Source organism: Branchiostoma belcheri, unplaced genomic scaffold (genome assembly GCF_001625305.1).
Source record: "Branchiostoma belcheri isolate BF01 breed outbred unplaced genomic scaffold, Haploidv18h27 scaffold26, whole genome shotgun sequence".
NCBI lineage: Eukaryota > Metazoa > Chordata > Leptocardii > Amphioxiformes > Branchiostomatidae > Branchiostoma > Branchiostoma belcheri.
In genome coordinates this window covers 2,060,397-2,083,128 of record NW_017803865.1, presented here as the reverse complement: position 1 = coordinate 2,083,128, position 22,732 = coordinate 2,060,397, and the positions used below count along the sequence as shown (strand labels likewise).

The following is a 22,732-nucleotide window of genomic DNA, read 5'->3' as shown; positions in this document are numbered from 1 at the left end:
GGAGTGTCGTTGGGTGTACAGTCAGCAGCCGTCCCTTTGGTGGCGTCACCGCGGAACCCAGGCCGACAGTTCTCACACTTCTCTCCCTCTGTGTTGTGGCCGCAGTTCTAGAAGTTCGTATAAACGTTAAAGGCATCCTATTAATAATGCACTGTCAGGACGGCAAAACAAACTGTCTGATATTGACATTTACCGTCAATTTATATCGCATTTTTACCTTCGCCCAGACGGTTAGGTTTTCAGAGGCGTTCGTGTGTGTCTGTGTGTCCGGAAACACGATAACTTAAGAAGGCTTTAATGGATTGACTTGATATTTGGCTTGCTCTGGAACTGCAGGGCTATATGTTTGAAACTATTCAAAAGAGGATAACTTAAGAACCGGTTGACGGATCGTCATTATTTTTGGTATGTAGGTAGCTTACGTGATGCTTGATATAATCATATGACAATTATGCAAATATGACAGTAATTTTCACAATTTATGGGGAAATTCTACAAATCAGCTACATTCCATGATAGGACGATTGAAGCTTGTGACATCGGTAATTGAGAACGAGAGAAACACAGGCAGATATTGATTATGTAAATGAAGACTTAATTTGCATAATTAATGAGAAAAAATTTTATAATCATGTAATGATAACTGCCTGGAATTTTATACTTGTGGTATTTGAAAGTTAAGTGAAGGTGAACATCATTAAACATAATGTATTTAAATCAGGACCTCATTTGCATAATTTATGGGGAAAAGCTAGAATGGCACTGTTTGTTGATGTAAGACTGCCTTTTGGTTGAGAATATGATAAAATGATATAATTCATGAAAACGAGGTTCCTATTTGTTGAATCAGTGGGAATAATCTATAATTTGTCAGTCATAAAGATTAACATCATTTGGCGAAGGTTGAGATCGGTGAACTCTAGTGTGTTATAATTTCATACTTTAAGCGTTTGAAATAGCCCCAAAACAAGCTACATAAAGAGTCTCTTTATTTTTTGGTACCTACAATAATTAGCTGGGATAAGAAACAAAGGAAAAAAAGATAATCGAGAAGGTAACATAAAACAACTGATTCTGTTAATTCATGTATATAGGAAAACACCTCGTCACACACCTCGCACTTCCCTGTGATGTCACACGTGGTGGAGTGACCGTTACAGTCGCACGGTTTGCAGTCCTCCGCCGTCCCCACCTTCGCGTTGCCATAGAAACCAGGCTTACACTTGTCACAGTTCTGACCCTGTGTGTTGTGTTGGCAGGTCTGGGACGAAAAGGAGGTTTCGCACTAGTTAGATAACTACGATGTCATTTCAACACAACAAAGTCGTTTCTTTGTCACTCTGACACAAAACAGGTAAATGTAAGGCACACTGTGGGTAGGGTACAAGTAGCAATATGCGTCAAGAGGAGTTTGTGTTTTGAGGAGTTTTGCGTTTGCCCCATCAAAAGTAGATGTGATGCGCTCGGATGGCTGATATTGTATCCAGAACCGTGCCTATCTAGTTCTATACATATACTTGAATGGGTTAAAGTTTAATAGGTTCAGGCACTGTTCTGGATAGTCTCCACGTATCCAGGAACATAGATTTGCCCAAGGCACGGTTCTGGATACGCGCCGACTAAAAAGCGCGGTTCTGGACACGTATAACAGCTGCGGCACAGAGGCGGATTTCTACTAAGTACTGCACACGTATCGTTACGTGACCAATGATAGTCTGATATCATGGAATTTACTAATGCAATTGATCTGGAATGTATGCAACTTACCATACATGACTTTGTAACAGCGTTGTAGCTCAATGAATGACCATGGCACAGGATCTTCACTGTAAAGATATTGTCAAGATTTTATTTATCTAAAAATGGATGATACATTGAGTATACACTTTGTTCGTTAATAGCTACAAATAATTTCCTTTTGACCCATGCCATTGTGTTATCAATCTCCCCCACCCACGTGCTGTCAACCTATTCGATTTGTCCGAACAAACATACACACAAACCCACAGCTTAGCTACCAGCCACCGGAAACAATACTTTTGTACCCGGAACTAACAATCTATCTATCTCTAATCAAGATTTCAAAGAACTAAGAACGCCAGAAAAGGGAAAAGATGTTGAGACCCACCGCATCCCGCCTCGTCTGACTGGTCCGGACAGTCCGGAGAGTCGTTACACCGGAGGTCACCGGAAATACACTCTCCCGACGTGCACTGGAACTCTCCCGGCTGGCACTTCGACACTGACAACAGTAAAAGGGAAGGTCAACGTGAAACAAGGAAAGGAAGACCTCAGACCTCCGTGAACTGATATCAGTAAATAAATTCATTAAGTTGGTGAATGATAGAATGTGGAAATTCTTTATTCACAACCACGGCCATTCTGGATACAACAATGACCATCAGATGTACCGCTAAAATATCCTACATGGCTTTAGTATCCTATGTGCTACTACACTGAAACTTTCCTTGACCAGGTGTGCAGCACACCTTTTGACATTACATTGTTAGAGTCTACCAGAGTCTACCAATATACAACGTCACGTGACATCTGACTATTGTAACCTGCATGTACTTTGACCGGATTACATGTAGCAGATGGTGTTTATCGTCATGAATGCCCTTTGATCAAAGAACAAAACCTCTTGCCGCCGGTAACACGGAGTACATGCTGGTTTAACACTGAACCGCAGGGCGGACTGTTTAGCCTCTCAGCAGGCTTTACCACTGTGGCTGTTTGGAGGGTGGGATGGTTATGGTAAACTTTTATAATGCTTTTATTCCTTATTGCATGTCAATTCTGGTATGTATTCGGGTATGACACGGGTCATGGTATATCACTTTTATTCCTAGTACAAATAGACTGATATTCTGTAAGGAAAAAACAAATGCAAACGTCCAAAAATCATTAGCCGAAAAGCCTGATAAGGAGTCTTGCGTGTGGCTCAGAAGACTTAGATAACTTATAACAGAGCTGGGGGTGATTTGCTATGTACCAAAAGCGTATTCCAATCTTTTCTAACACAACGAAACGAGAACAAAAGATTTTTTTCTCAGAGATAAAACGTAATCTGAAGCACGTGTCAGATGCAGTCCGTTTGTAGTCGTCATGTCCCCTCGTCTGCAGCATAAATTTGTCCCAGCACAAAGTTTGTCGGAGGACTTTGAGATAACGCCAGTGTTGGTGCCGTGTTTGTTAAAAAGCTAACGTCCTATTGAGAACATATTCAGAACTTTGCCTATCTATGATAAACGCGTTCTTCCTCTTTCTTTTCACCTCGATTTTGGGCGTGATAAGCGGTTTTGTTTAGATAGCTCACTTCAACACGACCTGGACCAACCCTCGCGTCCTTCACACCAAAAGTTCTGAAGCCTGAAGGACTGGCTAACGGAAACTGCACATTGCGCTCATATGCTTTGTGATGACAGTTATAACAGTTATTCATTGTTATGTGTTTGTCACGTAGCCCATGTAAGTTTTTAAAAAATGGGGCAAATCTCTTTACTTTGTATGAGCCCGCATTTTCTCCGCGATCCGCGTTATCGTCAAACCGAAAGAAGGTTAAAGTAGTTAGTGTTGATGAACTTAATTATCGGCTAGTTGGAAGCAATGGATAGAATTAGCCACCACCATACATTCTGAACAAACAAACCTACCTGGACAGTTGTCTTCGTCGGAGAAGTCCAGACATTCAAAGATGCCGTTACACCTCCTGGACATGTCTATACAATACCCGCTCTTACACTCGAACTCTTTCTCCAGATCGCATCCCTGAGAAGATACTTGCACGGCCAGGCAGGCCAGAACCACGAACCAGAACATCGCCATCCTGTCTCTGTGCGGGACTCCGGAGCGTTTGACCCAGTTAATTAACAGACGGTAATAATTAAAACGTGGAAGAGTTTGAAGTGGTCAGCGCTGTTAGATAACCAAGGGTTGTTATCTTGATAAGATATTGCAAGAGGTGGCGAATCGTAACGGCCCATGTGTCCTGGCCGGAGTCGGGGTCCCTGGGGTCAGGCCTGTTCTGACTTCTTTAATCTCACCGTTGTCAAATTTTAATCATGGATTTGCGCCATTCATTTTGATTAAGTCCCTGTTTGTATTATTAAACCCCTGTTAACAAGCATCTTTTTTCATTTGGAAGACGTTGACTCTTTAGGCCCAGGAAGAAAATGCTGTGTTTCGCAGTTTTCCGAACAACCCTAGCAAAAATCCAACAACCCTAGGTTCCAATTTTTTGTGGGGGCGGGGGATCGGTCCCGGGTAATGCCATAATTAACATTTCCAATCCGACATCTGAATTTTAAACCCTCTAAAACGTTATTTCGTTCAGTTTTCAGAATCAAATTTTCATTGAGTTAATCGGGTGGAATACTTGCCCCTTCAAACCGGAGGTACGGGTCCTGAAGACAGCTCTGGTCCTGATACATGTTTTACATTGTTAAACTATATCTTTTTGGATCACTTCAGTCGAAATCTAAAAAAACTACCTAAAAATAATGACCTAATTTTCTTCAGGACTGAAATCGGAAACACGGCCTTTTCATGGGCCTTACCACTTGACTTGATCGGTCTAGTCAGGTCAAGGACGTAAAATGTCGGGCGAAGCAGAATTCGACTACTGTTCCAATCATATTCTTGGCGTACCAAAGAACGAGTCCTTACTTTTCTTTCAAAAATGAAAATTTACACAATTCTTGTATTGACAGAAAAATGCATAGCGACTTTCGCTAAGTCTTCGATAACTAAATCTACAAACAAACATGTGGATACATACAAGTATATGCATAAATCGATATGTTGACTAGTGGTTCTAAGGATGTCTAAACATTTTATTAATACTTTCCTAGGCCTGGAAGAATCTTTTTATTTTCGTTAGTAAGATCCTAATGTCCAGTTACAACCGAAGTGGTGTATACGGGCGGCACGGTACTTTGGACCCATGTGGACAATGGAAGTGTTTGTCGTGTCACATTGAATAGTGATACTTTGACCCGCCGGTCTCAGTGGGACCTCGGCTGCTGATTGGTCACTGATTGGAGGCGCCGCAGCCGTCCCTGTAAAATGTACGACTCAGCCCGTTTCAGTCTAGTTTTGTGAGATGTCCTGCCATGATCTGAAACTGTTCCGCTCTTCTGTGGTTATCAGCGTGTTTACCAGACAAAGTTAAAGTAATACCAGTCTTCTGGTTGCAAAATGTAGGAAGAGTTTACAATCCGACCTGCAGATTGCCAAAAAATTCCTGCACACATTTAATTATAGGAGCTCTGGGTTGACAGTATCTGGCTGCCGTTATAGCATCAGTCAATCTATCCCATTCGCCTGCTTATATTTTTTTCAATGGAGCATTTTGCAAGAGTGAACACCATGACTTGTGCAGAACCCCTCCCCCTGTTCCGTAAGAAGGTCTTACAAACAACAGGATGGTCAGATAAGGAGATAAACAATCAAGGTGTCTGCTGACGCCAAGACATTGTTCTGTAGTAGCTTGAGATTCATTCCGCTTACTATTGAATTCTTTCCAACAGTCGCTAGTCACATGGGCTGCAATAAGGCCCAGCAACCATGGGTTTATCCTCTACCAGGCTTCAATGGTGATTGGAAAGAATAGAAATTGTGCAAAAAATGATAAACGTGTCAGGGGATCTGGTCCGATAAAGGAGTACAGGATAAGGGAGAAATGCCAGAGCGTCAAACTGTACTCCTTCATTGGTCGTGGACGAACTCCACTGGCATGTCATCTGTATATTTATCCAATTTCTGCTCTTCAAGCCTCTTCAAAAGCCTGGTAGAGGCTATTTTTAAAGGTTTAAGGTCCATCCTATGAAACGTAGAACATGTTTTTAAAGACCTTCACTAAAGATTTGTGTGGAACAAACAGAGTTGGTACACAGATTTATTCACTAAGTTGCCCTTTATCGGGAGGGGCAGTTTGATAAGTGCTTATCAGTTGTTTACTCTGTTTATCACTCCACGGTGCAAACTTTACACACTGAATAAATATAACATAAGATTAAGGCATGGGCCTACATGGGATTCACATAGAGGCACTCCTTTCAGAACATGTTTTTTACGGAATCGATACGTACAGCAGCCCATACTACATGTATATTTGGTATCTTGTGCATAAATATCTCATATGACCATATGATGGGAAACGAATATGCAAAAAAATTCTTATTCTTTAATTGTAATTTATGTGACTCTATGCATATTTATACATAGGAATAGCAAGAGCTGAGCAACGGCTCTCAGTAACAAGGATATAATATACTCATGAGGGCAATGTAATCCGGTCTAGAACTTTTTACTTTTCGAACTTTTCGGTGGAGGTATGAGATTGTCCCCATTGTTAAAAAATCACAAACGTTGGTTTCCATTTAAGATGGTTTGTCTTTAAGATTAGGAATAGAACAGTAATTAATTAACATTCTTTAAACGCTGATCAGTTTGCCCACAGCTAAGCGTGTACCAGGCGTCCTTGTAGCCCATATGGACACGTGTTTTCAGTACACAATACTGCGTGAGCACTCATTTCAATCGACACGTTTGGAGACCGCATAACATCGTGATTATCGGCTGCCTATTTGTTTTTGACAACAGTCAAAGTTCAGGGAGACACAGGAACAAGGGACCGTCAATGAAAGAATTAAAACATGTCGGCAATAAATATATTCAAATTAACCTCGCTGAGGAGACAGTCACATCAATACAAAAATGGTAAAGCATTGGATTAAATCTGTAGTGTTAATGATAGTATTGTCACTGGAATTAGCAATTCTATTATCAGGAAGTCTATACATACAGTTCTAATACAGCGCGATCGCAAGTATCAACTACGTTGGCTTAACAGAACATTATTATGATATACAAGGCTAGACATTGCTGAGCATAACATCAGTATCTTTATATGATATTACAATTTCTCCCTCTCGCTGAATTTCTTTTTTTTTTGTCCACAGAACCGGGGATCAAGTCGTCTACCTGGCAGTACCGTCATTCCCCACTGTGTGTGTCCGCACATCACTTGTACTGCAGGAAAACATCGAAATGTTGTTACTACTCATTAGTTACCGCTACCAAATTGTCGTTTTGGGTTACAGAGTCGTGAGTTTGTTGGTCTGTTCGGACATAGTAGGTTGACAGCACGTGGGTGGGCGGGTGTTGAATGACAGTTCATAAGGTCAGACGCAGGAAATGGGGTGAGCCTAAGATGAAGTTGACAGAAGGTGGGAGGGGAAAGATCGACAGGCAGAATAACAGGAGGTCAAAAAGTCAAACACAGAACTTGAAGGTCATGAAAACCCAACATGCTTTCCGGAAGTATGAAAATCTCTGGTTTCGTGTACACTTTAAAATCGTTATCGTGAGGACTAAGTGATAATCTTTACTGTACCTGTCGGACACATCTCTGTCCCTCCTCTCGCGGGTTGCCCCAGTAACCGTTTGCACACGTCCCGCAATCCCGGCCCAAATACCCCGGATGACACCGTGTGCATGTAGGCAGACCATCTATGTCCAGTGTACATGTGTCAGAAAACCTATGGAGCAGAAAAGTCTCATTAAGAAAGTATCTAACATCACTTAAACTATCATTGCCCATCCGTGCATTATTTGTCACGGCTTGCATGGCCGATCGATACACATGTAAATAGACTGCAATTTACATATATAACGTACACACATTTTACGAATATGTAGGATGGCAAAACTTCAATACAAGGTTGCTCTTGCGAATATAATAACCGATCAGTAAACAGGAGGAACTGGCTATAAGGTAACTACTCACTGGTTGGACGGGGTCGTCAGAGGACATGGACATGGGTGACAGTCGGAGGGCGTGCCTCTGGTGGGGTCGCCATAGTAACCCAGGACGCACTTCTCGCACTGGTTTCCCATCGTGTTGTGGCGACAGTTCTGAAGGAAACAACGCCAACACTGGTACTGAGACGTGTTCATTTCGCAGCGCTGTATATAATATCTTTACCGGTTATGTGCGTGGGCCCAGTCATTAATGTCTATTATGTTCCTGGCCTTTTCTTCCATTTTTCTTTGGGTGGGCCTATGGACAGGTTTAATACATAACAACGCTTCAGAGCGGTGTTGTATTCAGAACCGTACTTTAGTCAGAACCATAGTCATGCATGGCTCTGGATAGTCCACGCGTTTTCAGAACCGTGTTGTGACAAGTCTACTATGTACGAGTATACGTGGAGACTAGCCAGAACCGTGCCTGATCCTAATCATGACCGATTGAGACATAGAACTAGATAGTAGCACATGTACACGCCGTACCAGACACCTGCCGAAGACGTCGCAGAAGTCGGCGTGGCCGTGGCAGGTGCAGTCGGGGTGCGCCAGCTGACAGTCCGCCGCCGTGCCCTTCCGGGCGTCCCCTATGTACCCCGCCTGGCACCGGTCACAGTACTTCCCCTCCGTCTGGTGCAGGCAGTCCTACAGACAGACACAGATGACAAATACTGTCAGCCTGGATGGCAGACTGTTGGTTCGTCATTGATGAAAGCAAATGCAGAGCCTGAAATACGGAGATGTGGATGTTGATGACTGTCATCATAGGACCAAACAATGTTGTTCTTGTACTCCCGACCTTGAAGTGTCATCTTACCAAACACCGTCCTGACTCATCGCACTTGTTGCTGTGTCCGTGACAGTAACAGTGCGGGCGGACGGTTGGCGCTGGGGTGGTGGCAGGGGAGGCGGTGGTACCGGGGGACGCTCCCTCGGAGTACAGCGGGATCCTCTGGCAGTCATGCGGGGTCCCGTACAGAGCGGTTCCCCTGAAACCGGGCTTGCACCGGTCGCAGTAGAAACCTTCCGTGTTGTGCTGACAATCCTGTGGATTAAGGCCAGAGAGAGAGGGACGTTTACCAACGTTAAGTTTAGACAAAAAATAGATGCTGAAATAATATGCTAATTTTTTTTACATCATTCGTACTGTTGTCTTCTAAAATAAAAAGCGGTCTAGTATATACACGTATACGGATTTTAATCAGTATACATGTATATACGGACGTAATTGTAACGCCAATTAAAGAATTTTGGATTAAGCGATTTCTGGCATCGAATCACCTACCAAGCACTTGAAAGTTCTCGGGTCACATTTCGTGGCGTGGTTGAAACATCTGCACCGCTCTCCCACTATGTACGGCTGCTCTTCCTGCTGACCTGGAGCTGTCTGACCTTCACCTGCCTGACCTTGGTCTGTACCGCCGTGACCGGGCTGAACCTGGCCTGTTTGACCAGGTTGATGTTGACCTGTTTGGCCTTCAACAGGTCCATTTTGGTCAGTTTGACCTGGACCATGCGGACCCGGGGATGTTTGACCTTGTCCCGTTTGCCCTTGACCTTGGTTGAGGGGTCTGCAGTCGTCCGGAGTACCTCGCCTTGGATCCCCGTAGTATCCCTCCGCGCACTGATCGCACCTGGAACCAGCGGTGTTGTGCTGGCAGTTCTGGAATGAAGGAAAGTAATATACTAGTATATCACTCCTTGTGAATTTCCTGTGGTTTTCCAAAACAAGCGACTGAAAGGTTGGAGTATCGTTAATGTCTTGTTAAACTGTCCAATGAGGAAATAGTCAATAGGACAATCTGTTATTAGCTGAAGAAAACACAGACGAACACACAAACTAGCAGACATACCCAAAACAACCCCCCCGGACACGGAAGTCTAAAAACGCAATAGACTAGAATAGTGAAGACAGTGGTCGTTTTATTCCATCTATGTACCGACCAGACAGTTCCCAGCGGCGTCGCAGTGTCCGGAGTGTCCGTAGCAGTGGCAGACGTGGATGACCGGCGTGCAGGCGTGGGGTGTGCCCAGGGTGGCGTCCCCGGTGTACCCCGGGATACATGTCTCACACCGCTGACCCATCGTGTGATGCTGGCAGTTCTGAGGGAGACAGAAAACAGTCAAATGGTTTTTGTCAGTCCAATAATAAAGAAAAAAAAACAAAACAAATTTCTGTAATTAACTACATTTGTGCACTACGAAGCTTTTTGCTCCTTTTCGCTTCTTTTCGCTCCTTTTCAGAACTCTGTACACTTAAAAAATATAGATGTTGGGGGTGTAAGTCAGGTTTTTAGCAGATGGAGAACTCAAACTTAGATTTACCAAGCAGTGTCCACTCCTGGGGTCCACAGTGTTGGAGTGACCGTTACAGCGTCCTTCCGCTGTGGCCGTGACTGGGGCCTCACGGGTCGGCTCGGGGGGGTTGACTGGCCATGGGTGATCTGGGAGAAGGAAAAAGATATAACTTCTTAACAGCTGCGGTTTTCGGGATTTTGACCAATCCTTAATCTTTGAGATCAAGTAATTTTGGTTTGGTCTGATTTTATTTGATTTGGTGTCATACCACCTCTTTGAACATGAATATTGTGTCACATTTGTTTAACATAATGTGCGAATTATTCAATAAATTAATTTAATTTATTGTACATGTACGGCTCGGTCATATTCGTCGTAGGCCGTCAACTTTGATGTCTTATAATTTGTGTGTGTGTGTGTGTGTGTGCGTGCGTGTGAGTGTGTGCGTGCGTGCGTGCGTGTGTGTGTGTGTGTGTGCGTGCGTGCGTGCGTGTGGGTGCGTGTGTGTGTGCGTGTGCGTGCGTGTGTGCGTGCGTGCGTGTGTGCGTGTGTGCGTGCGTGCGCGCGCGTGCGTGTGTGTGTGTGTGTTTATGTGTGTGCGTGTGTTTGTGCGTGTGTGGGGGGGGGGGTGTAAGCAAAACAGAAGACCGAACTTACAGCATCCTGACTCGTCCGTGCCGTCCTCACAGTCAGCCACATTGTCGCACCGGTACGACACAGGCACGCATGCGCCGCTCCCGCACCGCAGCTGGTTCTGAAGGCAACCTGTGGGTCCTGCGAGGGTGAGGAAAGATTGGCTGTTTTCTTCTTTCTATTTTCCCTTAGCAACACTGTTCACGTATACACGCACAGACATACACGTACACACACATCTCGTACACACGAATACACGCACATGCACACATACACACACACACACACACACACACACACACACACACACACACACACACATAGATATATACATACATGCTGACCACAAACACACGCACTTGAGTCTTCGTTTCGGTCGCGACTCACCAGGCTGGCAGTCGTGCTCGTCTGAGCCGTCCCTACAGTCGGCCTCCCCGTCACACCTGTAGCCTTGGTACAGGCACTGCGTCAGGTCCCGGCACGAGAACTGGTGCGCGGCGCAGCGCGAGGCTAGGGAGATGAAGCCAATCGGCAAATTATGGACACTGTTGATGTCGTTACGCAAAACAGCAGCCTGCATTTTTTTTCAAAACAACCAATTTACCTTGTTTGAGGTTTGACATTATAGTTACTACCAACAGGGGGCGCTTGTGAACAAGAGAAAATTTGTAGAAGACACATTGCTGTTTCAAAGTTACGTCATAACAAAACCACACTGTAAATCGTTCAACGTCTGACAATGAAGTGCAGAGTACTTACAGGTTTGGGTGTTGCCATTTCCAGGCGTACCTGAAAAAATACAAGAAATTAAAGATTTCAGACTTCCGGGAAGTTTCTTTTTGACTTGTTAGCCCCATTTCCTGTCTCTGACCTTTTGACCTCCTGTCTTTCTGCCTGTCAACCTTATCTCATTCACATGCTATTACCCTACCCTGTCTGAGCAACCACACAAACCCGCAGGTCGGCCACCCAAAACAATACTTCCGTTCCCAGAGGTGATGAGGAAATTCCCCTATAATAAATAGGTAGGTGTTATAAGAAAATTATTTCTATTGACATTAGTGTATATGTGGAGAATTAGCGTATATGTGCATGTGGACACATTAAACCACTTTTCCGGTGTATCAAAATAACTTGTCGTGCATCGAAGTGGCCTGTGGAAACTGTCAATGTAGCGAAACGACCGGGTACTGTAGGTTTGTAACGACATGTACGTATACAATGGCGGCATCGACCTTCACAGAGACGAGTACATGTATACCTTGCAGCTGTGGACTGCGAAGCGTTTGGACTGTTATTTCGGTCTCTTTTCATTCCAACTCATTGTATTTTAGTCCCAACGCTTCCTCCGGGGATGCATGTTTAAGATAAGGCAGCTATTTCTGTGGTGGAATTTAAATAGTACGTACAGTAATTGATCTAATGATGTTTGTCAACATGATACTTTCCTAAGTTGAATAGGTTCATGCCAACCTTCGGTCATGTTCATCATAAAACATGACTGCACGATGTCTCAGCTTATTTCGTGTAAATTTGTAGACCTTGTCTTTAGTGCTCCTATATGATTTAGCTACGAATTCGATGTAAACCCACGTTTTATTTGATGTAGTTGCAATACAAACGATACACCGTACACCTTTTTTTCTCAACACGGTTTGATTAATCTCAGTAAAACTCACGTGCTTGCGACTTTGTGTAAAACTTGACAGCTACGACCATATGTTGTATTGGAGTTCTTTTCAAATGTCAGCAAAATATGGAGCCGAGCTCTGGCCTGTTTCGGATTAAGATGCCAGGACGCGCCGAGTGAAGACGCAAGTCTAGACCGCGTTATGTGAATGCAACAGGCAGAGAAGTCCTATTAGTAAAACGCTGACACCTGATTGGATCATTTACCACAGACACAGAGAGATGCGCCACTCACCGTGACAGTTGAGTTCATCCGAGTTGTCCCCGCACTCCGACACGCCGTTACACACCACTCTCCTGGACACGCACACGTCGTTAGCGCACAGGAACTCATGGCACGGGCGGCCCGGGAAGTACACTCCCTGCCCCGGGACATCATCCTGCGCCCGTCCCCGGTCCACTAAACACAGGAAAACCACGGGCAAAAGGAGAAATGTCCTCTGGAACATCGTGAAAAAAATTCTTCACCGCTTCCAAGACTGGCGGCGATGTACAGGGTTCTCAAACCACGGGAGCCTGCTGGTTGTTGACGTTCGCGGTGTGTTTTCCCGGCTTGCAGCGTTTGTGGCGGTCGGAGATGGAAGGTTTGACATTCCCTTTCACCGGGGCACCTTGTACTAACGCGACACTCCGGTATTTCCGATGGGACTCAGCGAGATGTTTTAGCTATGTGGAGATTTGTGACAGGCGATCTTGAGACCTTACAGCTTTACCGTAATTTTAAGGCGCCTATAGGTGTGTCATATATACATGTAAGGGGATACAGCGACTTGACTTGAATACAAATCCTTGTAGACTTAGATGATGGTCTTAGATCTTGATTTCTTTCATTGTATTAAAAAACACCTAATAAAAGTTATCAGATAAAGCCATAGCTCATACCCGTATATACATCACAAACATACTTTAAAACAACACATTCCAGAAGCTACTCTGTGATATTTTACAGCTGGACTTCGCAGCTGTTTGCCAGAAGAAGCTGAACTGGGGTGAACGTCGGGTTGGAATCTTTAAAACCAAAGATAGAAAGAACAGTCTGTAAACAAAGTAAGGCCCTAGGCAAGTACTAGTTGTCGACGACGTGCATTAGGGTCAATTGGAGTGAACAAGAGCAGCAGCCGCATTCAGGAACAAGAAGCAAAAACGAGGGTCCAGAACTCTGAAGCAGACTCTGATGTTGACGTTGGAAGTGCGATTGTAAAATGTGTTTACTGGTAGCTTGTTATTAAGATTGAAGAAAAAAATATAACAGCGACCATTCTTTCTGTAACAGCTTTCTTCTGTGAGCACACACTGTGTAACCGTAATTGACTTCCGAATGTTGACATGTTCTTAATTGATCTGTACTATTACAACTTAGCTGCGTCTATTCTGATTAACAACAGAGATTCTTGACCAACAAAGGGCTGTTTCAATGTCACTGTGGCAGATTCAGCAGACGTTTTTCGTTCCTCCACCACCTTGCCTCAAAACAACAATAACAATTCTCCTTTACGGTTTTTAAAGGCCAAATTCAGTCAGAGCGTTTTCGTCACTCACTGAGTCCTAATAATCCACCGAGCCGATAGGAAAGGTTATTGGCGACAAAACTACTTTCTGTGCTGAGTTACAGATTTTTTCGTGTTAACACATTCCTCTGGTAAGTAATACGCCTGTCTAAATAAATTGTCCTCCAGAGTATTGTGACTTCATCATGTTTATCTGCTAATCACTACATCATTCGATTCAATATGAACTTGAACTTGAACATTTGGGTCACATAAATGGCGTAACTTATATGCAAATATTTTACACCATAATATAGCGATAGTACGATCTCTTAGAAGCAGGGAAGAAATAAACCTGGGTGATTTCTTGAACAGGTATTTTTTTAACAATACGTATGTTTTTCGCCGTTCTCTTGTGAATTTGTCCTATACGTGACATAGGTTTCCCTTCTTAATTGTTCACAGATGAAGTGCCAGCTGCCTCCGACCGACGGATCAGCCTGTTACGACCATCAATCACCACGAAACTTTCTGTGCCCTTGACCATGTATTTTGTTCCTGTGCGTGCTGTAACGTGAAACATGCCTTCCTTATGCCTAATTGTTCCCAGACGCGATGAAAGCAGCCTTGTGGCGGCTCAGACTGATTATCAATAACCACAAAACCCGCGGCTAACGAGCTCGGCTGTTGCGCCAAAGAGCTGTAGGAATGTCGGAAACATTGTTCACGAGATTCCACAAAACTCTCTACAAGACTTCGCCCGGCCATGTGTTTCAGTTCGGCCAACAAAAGTTGGATAGCAGCAGAATAGTCACATCGATCACACTTGGAGGGTTTTACCCCTGTATGCATTCTCGTATGCTTCGAAAATGTAGTTTTAGCCACTGTAGACTTATGATACCGGTAAAACGCCTTGTATGGCCAGCGCGAGGAACACACCTCTCACACGAGGAAAACGGAATGGAACTGATAGATCAGTTCGATATCTATGTCTCTAGTACAGATATATATATTTTTTCATTCATGGAAACTAGGCCCCGGGTTGGGAATTGTGAAAAAAAAGACACGTCAGATATGTTTAGTCTGTACAGCTTTAATCTTCATCATGATTCATTAAAGGTACAGTTGCCTGTCCGTCTCAAAACCATGCTTAATGTGACAGTAAAACTATGTAAGACTAAGTATGATAGACACATTTCAATGTTCCGTGTGTAAACTACCCTGACAACGAGAGCAACAAATGAGATGGCAAAATGCAAACATTGGCAGCCAAATATGTTTAGGTAACTAGTTACTAGTATTCATACTATACAGAAACTATACACAAAAATGTTGCAATTCATGATCATAGCTAACTACTTTGTATGATTCGTTCAAAGCTAACGAACTGTTCAACCTGTCTAGAATATATCAAAATAATAGTTTTACAGTTATTACCCTGCAAAACATCAGGCCGAATGCACATGTGTCTGCCACAAAGGTTACATACATTTCTGTGGTAAGACATGTTGTAAACATCTGGGGACAAAATACATCAGACGAAAGAAAATCTTAGAGTAAAATGTCGTATATACACAGCACCAATGGTTCTAGAGACCTCTGCCATTATATTTGTAAAACAACAGTAGGTATATGTACATCAAAAACATGTATGTCAGATGCATTTCTAAAAACGTGTCCTAAGGAGCACCATATTATTTTGAGGTATACTGATCGTGTTCCTATGGTGATCGAAGTAGTATGAAATGACTGTTGCGGGGTAATGGCAAGGTTTCCAGTTTCCAGTCCAGAATTTGTGAAAGTTGCTTTTATTTCTCATTAAGTGTTCCAAGTGCGTTTTTCTCGGATCTTGTTCATGTACATGACTGTACAAAATCATGGATTTCTTGGATTTCCATCTTGTGCAACCTAGTTCAGAAATGCAGGGATCGAAGATGTCCAGCATCAAATACGTGGTCTTTTACACGGTCAAAATCCAAAATACCACAGCAGTCCTGATCTGAGAAGTTTTTTATAGCGCCAGAACGCCTTGATTATCATGTCATGTCATGATGAGCTGGGACAATCATGGAAGGTCATAGGTCACGGGATGATCCGGACCGGTATTCTTCTCGGTTGGGACCTAACCCCTAAAAGTGAAGAAGAAACTGTCGGTAAGAAACAGGATAAAAACGGAAATAGACCCAGTCAAGTACACTGCACAAAGCTGTTCCTCATCAACAGCCCTCAAGAAATAAGCACTGCTTTTAAGTTTCCGGTACAGCACGCAGAAAGTGGACTTGTATACATGGGGTTCATCAAATAACTTATAAGAAATGATTGTGATTCTAAACTTCCATTTCTACTTCAATCAAAGATCCATTTCCACCTAAAAACAATAGGTAAAGAAATAAATGATAAAAGACTAAAATCCTGTACATCCAAGCCAAATGGTTACGAAAAAGAAAATAAAGAAATATCAGAATACTGTATATCCAACCCAAGAAGTTACGGGAAAATAAAGGAAACAAAACAAAGGCTTCCCCTGGCCTTCTGTAAACAAGAGCGTACCGTATCGTTCTGCGTCTACCCCTACCTGACGGTCTCCGTACACAGCCTCCGTTCATAACAAACGGGTTCCCCATGTAGCCGGGCTTACATCTGGGGAGGGAAAGCGGAAACAACAACTTTCATTCACACGACAAAAATGAACGAACTTTTCAAGTGGAATAAGTGAGCTATCATGTCTTATAATAGACAGAACCTTGGATGAGCGGCAATATTCCGGTGTCGTATTCTTACTGTGTACAAATGCTAGTTCATAGGATTTTATCAGGGCTATTTATCAATAATGAAAGTTTTGCTATATATACGAGCTGTAGCAAGTTTTTCGCTAAATCGTTCTAACGTGGCTAACTGACAATGACTCACAAGTTACGAATTGAATTATGGACAACCATAATCAAACTATGCTAGAAACAATACTCCTCTCAAAGAGTCCAGATTGTGTTGAGTTCCAATTGTTATCAAAGGCACACATTACACTTAAGATGTTACATATATAGCAGTAGCCTACTTTCCGCAGTCTCGACCATAATGTCCTCTTCTACAATTTCTACACGTCGGCTTGTTGTCGCTGTCTAGGAAACAGGTTTCGGCAAACCTAGTAAAAGAAGAAATTTGATCCGTGAAATAAAAGAATCTTCTTTTGTCAACAATTTTTTAAATAACTTTATTTTTAATGTGGTAGTTATACAATTGCAAAGGAGTGTAGGAAGCAAAGTTTAAGGGGTATTGGTTACCGGGTAACGAAGAACAAGATACATGTCCGACCTGTTTTCCCTGGTTGTGAGCGGACAGGGACATTCCTTACAGGCGTTCACATCTCCACTGGACGGGTCGCCGTAGAACCCGATCGCACACAGCTCACAGAACTCTCCTCGGGTGTTGTGGAGGCAGTTCTATAAGACGGGTGAGGGTGGATGGATGGATGGATGGATGGTTGGTTGGTTGGATGGTTGGTTGGTTGGTTGGTTGGTTGGTTGGTTGGTTGGTTGGTTGGTTGGTTGGTTGGTTGGTTGGTTCATTGAAAAAATTATAATAGTTACTAGTGAATTTAAACATTATCAGATCATCCCTGTGGTATACAGAAATCACATATACATGTATATAAGTCATTGACAAAAAAAATGACTATGATGTCGTTAGTAGGGGCGAATTGGTTAAGATAAGTAAAATCATTTTAATATTCCATTTTGGTCCTTACCCCTATCTTTGCAAATATAATAACCATTTTCTACCCAATCAAATCCGCTACCCACAGTTCACCGTCACACAACACTCACCATACATTTCCCGTTGGCGTCACAGTCAGTGGCGTGTCCGTTACATTTGCAGGGGATTGTGGGACGGCAGTCGTCCGGCGTGCCTTCTGTAGCGTCTCCCATGAAGCCGTCCTTACACCGCTCACACTTGTCTCCTTCTGTGTTGTGGAGACAACCCTGGGGAAAAGGTCATGTTAGGGTGCGGCCATGTTCGTCACGCGATAGAGAACGACTGTGATTTTGAATGTACATTTTATATATAGCAAAGGCAATGAACTGTATACGTAGGTTTGTACAAAACCTATTTCCTTATTTCATTACATATTTGCTTTTAATTTCTAAACGTCCTCTTTACTTTTAAATTTTAAAACTTAGATTTTTCATCAATCAAAAATGTTTATCAAACGGCCTATTGAAAAAATTTGAACCATAATACGAGCGCATGGAAAAAACTATCAGAGTGTGACGTGAACGTTCTTACTATGCATCTGCCCATCTCGTCGCAGTCGTTGGCGTGCTGATGGCACATGCAGGGCACCAGCATCTTGCAGTCTGCCGCCGTGCCTACCGTGGCGTCACCGAAGTATCCCATCACGCATTGCTCGCACTGGTCGCCCTCTGTGTTGTGCTGACAGTACTGCAGGTGCAGAGAGAACTTAATTGAGACGAGCTGTCTTCACGAGAAGATCAAGGAACTATTACTTTCGTATTCTTATGGCTTTACTTTTCTTGAAACTGACAGGTAATAGATAAAATAATGTTACCCTTTACGACAATGTTTCGTTTTTGACATACTGTCTATTAAGATACACATATAACTTATAAGAGTACCCCAAGTGAAGGGGCGATATCAACTTCCAACAACCTTTAACCCATTGGTTACGTAACAAATGTATACACTAACGTGTTCTGGGCTATTAGGTCAGATAGCTGAGTGGGCTGAATGATTCAGTCGAAAATTGGGGTGATTCCAACTTTTTGTGTTGGAGAACAATTTAATCGTTCTATAGTATGCCGGCGTTGTCATGGCAACGTCAAAATAAATACGTCCTACGTACGAGACATCGCCCGAAGTTGTCGCAGACGTCGGAGTGGCGGTTACAGAAGCAGGGGACCCGGTCGATGGGTGACGTCACCCGCTGGCAGTCGTCTGGCGTGCCCAGCCGGCCGTCACCGACGAACCCCGGCTTGCAGTACTGGCACTTGTCGCCGTACGTGTTGTGATCACAGTTCTGAACAAGGCAGGTAAAACAGAAACTTTACATGTTTCATTTTGAAAAGTCTAGGCTCTAGTATTCGGTCCCTTTTGCGCCTATGGGCGCATAGGGCAGCAAGATTACTTGCAAGTTCTGTAGCAAGACTTTTATGTATATCAAGAGCTCGAGTGGTTGCCAGGCCTTGGAAGACCATTTAAACCACGAAGAGTGTACCTGTCTTTAGTCGGTTTTAATAACTTTTTAACGTTGCTGGAAGGCAGAAAAAAGGATGTGCCAAGCTACCCACGACAGGTTGCTTAATTTAATATTAATGTTAAAAAGTCAACGAAATAATCATAAAGTTACTAGTAGTGCGTTTCTGAATCACAATTATCTACATTGACAGGAATAACGACAAACAATTGGGTCTAGGAAAGGTCACCTGACACCGTCCCCTGGAGTCACATTCCGTGGAGTGTCCGTAGCAGTCGCAGGGTTCGAAGGCCCAGTGACAGTCGTTCGGCGTACCTCTGGTGGCGTCACCCCTGTATCCATCCGCACACAGCTCACACTGGTCACCCTGCGTGTTGTGCTTACAGTCCTGACAGAGGAAAATATAGAAGCAAAAATGTTATGGTATGTCTAAGCTCTAAAACTATACTAAATCTACATGAAAACCTATACCAGTTTCCCTGACAATGATTATGAAACCTGGAAAGTTGATAGCTTCTCCACGGGCAGGTATAGGAGTGTTTTACCGGCCTCAGTCATACTGAGCACAGGCCTTTCTTTCCAATAGCCTATCTTTCAGCCGGCCTTTATGATTGCTGCCGTCCATTAGTATAGGCGAAGTAATTGAAACCTACCTGTAAGAAGGTATACGCTAATAGAACCTGTAGATGCTGCCACGTCTTCATACCATCTTTCCAGTGTGACCACTTTTTGGTCCCTTTAAAGAATTTTCCCAAGTATTATGATTCCTGTCCATAGTGACCACCTGTCCACATAGACCAGAATTTATCGGTGCATTGACTCCATTTAGTAGCCTTCTTGGGTAGTTTTGACTGTACATGTATATGCTATTTATATAAATGTAAGGCTTCTGTGACGCACCAGACATATTCCCTCGGCGTCGCAGGCGTCCGAGTGCCCGTTACAGGAGCAGGGCACGATGGCGCTGCAGTCTCCCGGGGTGCTGTACCGGGGGTCGCCCGTGTAGCCCGGCAGGCACTTCTCACAGTGGTCACCCATCGTGTTGTGTTTGCAGCGCTATACAGAAGTAGTACAGGGGGGGTCAGACGTTTACATAACGAAAAATGCCATTACATTATACAACATCTTTCCTCAGTTATCGGTTCTTAGCTTCAGAGAATAATCCCGTTCCTTGATTCATTTTGTGTTACTTAATGTTCAATCCAAATGGCTAACCTTCATTGACTGAACAGGATCACCGTTACTACTACCAGAGATATGACGATTCATCAAAGATCTTTCCGAGGCGTCGCACCCATATCACCTGAAGCCTCGACCAGAAGACAGGTGTATGGCCTGCCACACCTAACAACAACTAGTCCTGTCAACAGTTATTATAATGAGAGCTACGACCACTCACCAGACATCTGCCAGAAGCGTCGCACTCGTCTGAGTGTCCGTAACACCTGCAGTCCTCCACCAGGAGGCAGTCGTACGGCGTGCCTCTCCGCGCCTCTCCCGCGTACCCCTCCCGGCACCGCTCACAGTTCGGACCCTCCGTGTTGTGCATACAGTTCTGCGGAGAAGGAGCACCAGTGTCGAGTAAGTGTAAATGTAGTTCTCCATTTGTTATAAGTATCTGAAGTCTTAAAGGAGATATAAAATAAACATATTGAGATGACGTTAACAGTGTGTTAATGTATACTTACAACGCAGCGCCCGTTGGCGTCGCACTGGTTAGAGTGCCCGTAGCAGTAGCACTGCTGGCGGGAAGGCTGCTGTTGTGCCGGCGGAGCGGCCGGGGCTGGGGCCGGAGCAGGGGCTGGGGCGGGGCGCGACACAGGAGTACAGGAGTTGGGCAGGCCGGTCTGCGCGTTGCCTTGGTACCCCGGTAGGCAGTTCTCACAGCGAGACCCGTACGTGTTATGGCGACAATTCTGTAAAAAAAAATTCATAAACAATATGAAAAAACATAAATATGGTAAATTAAACCTTAAGTCGTAATCAATCTACTTAATCAATCTACTTGACTGTCTTGTTTTAAGCCTCTACAAATTTCATTCAATACTAACAGCAAGTAAGTCATGTTTGCATACAAGTTTACTCCACCAAATTCTGCTTCTCAGACATCGTTTTTCCTAAATCAGCCCAAAACCATATATCTGACAGCGGTACTGATTTGAGTGTCCTTACAACTTACAAGTAACACTGGCATGCCTGGCCTGATGACATAAACATACCTGACACCGTCCATACTGGTCACACTGGTTAGAGTGTCCGTAGCAGTAACACTGGTACGTCCTGGCCGGGGGTTGGGCAGGAGGGGAGACCAGCTGGCAGTCCTGGGCCGTGCCCCTCTTCGCGTCGCCTTGGTAACCGACTTTGCACCGCTCGCAGTTTTTACCGTCCGTGTTGTGGAGACAGTTCTGGTCATATTAAAATATTAATGAAATGAAATATATGAAATATTAAAACAACGTGATTTCTTTCTAGTACATGGGTGGATGTTAACGTAAAAATGAAAGAATGTATGCCAATTCTATGGAAACTTATGGACACGGCTATACATCCTGTACCATCCTAATGTGCCTTGATCATCACGCCGATCTGCTTTAAGTTCTTTTATAGTGTATTTCTTATCGTTTAATCATTCGTCCTTTTATCTATATTCCAATCAGCAGACAGCTTCAAGCAGAATATCACATACTGATGGCAACCCTTAAACTAAACTAAATCTTAAGATCGCACACCTACCACACATCTGCCGTACTGGTCGCAGTTGTAGGCGTGTCCGTAACAGTTACACGGCGGGCTCTGAGCCTGACAGTCTAGCGCGGACCCGCGGGTGGCGTCCCCCGTGTACCCGGGTTTACACGACTCGCACCGGTACCCCATCGTGTTGTGCTGACAGTCCTGTAACACATACAACAAAGCACGACTTCAGAAAATTTACCTACATAAGTACACTTTGTCCAGCACCCTTCGCGAAACCCGAATTTTTTCAGTTTTCGTTGAATCAACGTTTGATCAAGGTTGCATCAGATCTAGAGTTTTGCCTGTTGTAGACGATATCATTTCTAACGCAGCATTTGTAAACAATGGTCAGGATATCTAATTTCAGAAGAGTTGGCAAATTATTTATAGGGTTTTATTTTAGGTTTTGCTTGAGTGTCCCATAACTACAAAAACTCTACATTTTTAACGGCAAATTCAGTTCAACCTGCAAATTACATCCTACAAGTGCTCCATGGAACTGCAAGGGGCAATGTTGACTATGGAAACTAACTTCGTGCCAAACATGCATACCAAGCTGATCCCGCATGAAAACAAACAACAAATCGTTAGCCGATAGCATTGTGAAGCTCCCTCTAAACATCCGTTATATTGTGACACTGTTACTCTATATCTCGCTAAGTGGTTATAATGAACTTGATGATTTCTTTAAATTTTATGCTGATAATTATAACAAATTTCCTCATATCGTTCTTTTTCCCAGTTTAGCTTGCTTGGCTCTGCACGTTATTTAGAGATTCCCCGTCAAGACGCCACTTTACTTTAATCTCCAAGCAGATGATGGAACACGTTTACAAGCGCGATTGAATATACCCATGACTTAGTTTCC

General features: G+C 43.6%; 3 protein-coding genes across 3 annotated transcripts in view; all 3 read right to left on the bottom strand.

Annotated features, from left to right (window-relative positions):
• The window catches only part of LOC109471929 (laminin subunit alpha-5-like), a 9,662-nt gene extending 5,759 nt beyond the window's left edge, over window positions 1–3,903 (bottom strand). Inside the window, exons 1-5 of the mRNA XM_019771426.1 lie at window positions 3,657–3,903; window positions 2,129–2,242; window positions 1,768–1,826; window positions 1,115–1,261; window positions 40–107 (exon numbers count right to left, since the gene is read on the bottom strand). Coding sequence (XP_019626985.1) covers window positions 40–107; window positions 1,115–1,261; window positions 1,768–1,826; window positions 2,129–2,242; window positions 3,657–3,828 — 560 coding nt within the window. The 5' untranslated portion in view covers window positions 3,829–3,903. The remainder of the gene's footprint in view (window positions 1–39; window positions 108–1,114; window positions 1,262–1,767; window positions 1,827–2,128; window positions 2,243–3,656) is intronic.
• Window positions 3,904–5,891: 1,988 nt separating this feature from the next.
• On the bottom strand, window positions 5,892–13,022 carry LOC109471918 (basement membrane-specific heparan sulfate proteoglycan core protein-like). Its single transcript, XM_019771401.1, has 12 exons — window positions 12,668–13,022; window positions 11,503–11,532; window positions 11,131–11,253; window positions 10,768–10,884; window positions 10,138–10,256; window positions 9,757–9,915; window positions 9,098–9,475; window positions 8,630–8,857; window positions 8,299–8,457; window positions 7,793–7,920; window positions 7,400–7,544; window positions 5,892–7,035 (listed from the first exon to the last, which is right to left on the bottom strand). The coding sequence occupies exons 1-12, from the start codon at window positions 12,879–12,881 to the stop codon at window positions 7,027–7,029; spliced, it is 1,809 nt and encodes a 602-aa protein (XP_019626960.1). The 5' UTR covers window positions 12,882–13,022; the 3' UTR covers window positions 5,892–7,026.
• Window positions 13,023–15,001: 1,979 nt separating this feature from the next.
• Window positions 15,002–22,732, bottom strand: part of LOC109471977 (laminin-like protein epi-1) — a 31,866-nt gene continuing 24,135 nt past the window's right edge. The window contains 13 exon segments of the mRNA XM_019771529.1: window positions 15,002–16,048; window positions 16,495–16,559; window positions 16,975–17,061; window positions 17,232–17,359; window positions 17,744–17,899; window positions 18,204–18,359; window positions 18,781–18,954; window positions 19,361–19,519; window positions 20,032–20,187; window positions 20,531–20,686; window positions 20,820–21,047; window positions 21,351–21,536; window positions 21,865–22,023. Coding sequence (XP_019627088.1) covers window positions 16,002–16,048; window positions 16,495–16,559; window positions 16,975–17,061; window positions 17,232–17,359; window positions 17,744–17,899; window positions 18,204–18,359; window positions 18,781–18,954; window positions 19,361–19,519; window positions 20,032–20,187; window positions 20,531–20,686; window positions 20,820–21,047; window positions 21,351–21,536; window positions 21,865–22,023 — 1,857 coding nt within the window. The 3' untranslated portion in view covers window positions 15,002–16,001.

Bases quoted from the DNA above. Each gene is read 5' to 3' on its own strand.
- LOC109471918 (XM_019771401.1), bottom strand. From the start codon at position 12,881: ATGTTCCAGAGGACATTTCTCCTTTTGCCCGTGGTTTTCCTGTGTTTA. The intron at 10,257-10,767 runs GTAAGTTCGGTC...TCCTTCTCCCAG, and splicing joins CACGGACGAGTCAGGATGCT to ATCACCCATGGCCAGTCAAC. The intron at 7,921-8,298 runs GTACGGCGTGTA...TGTTTCCTTCAG, and splicing joins ACGTCTTCGGCAGGTGTCTG to AACTGTCGCCACAACACGAT.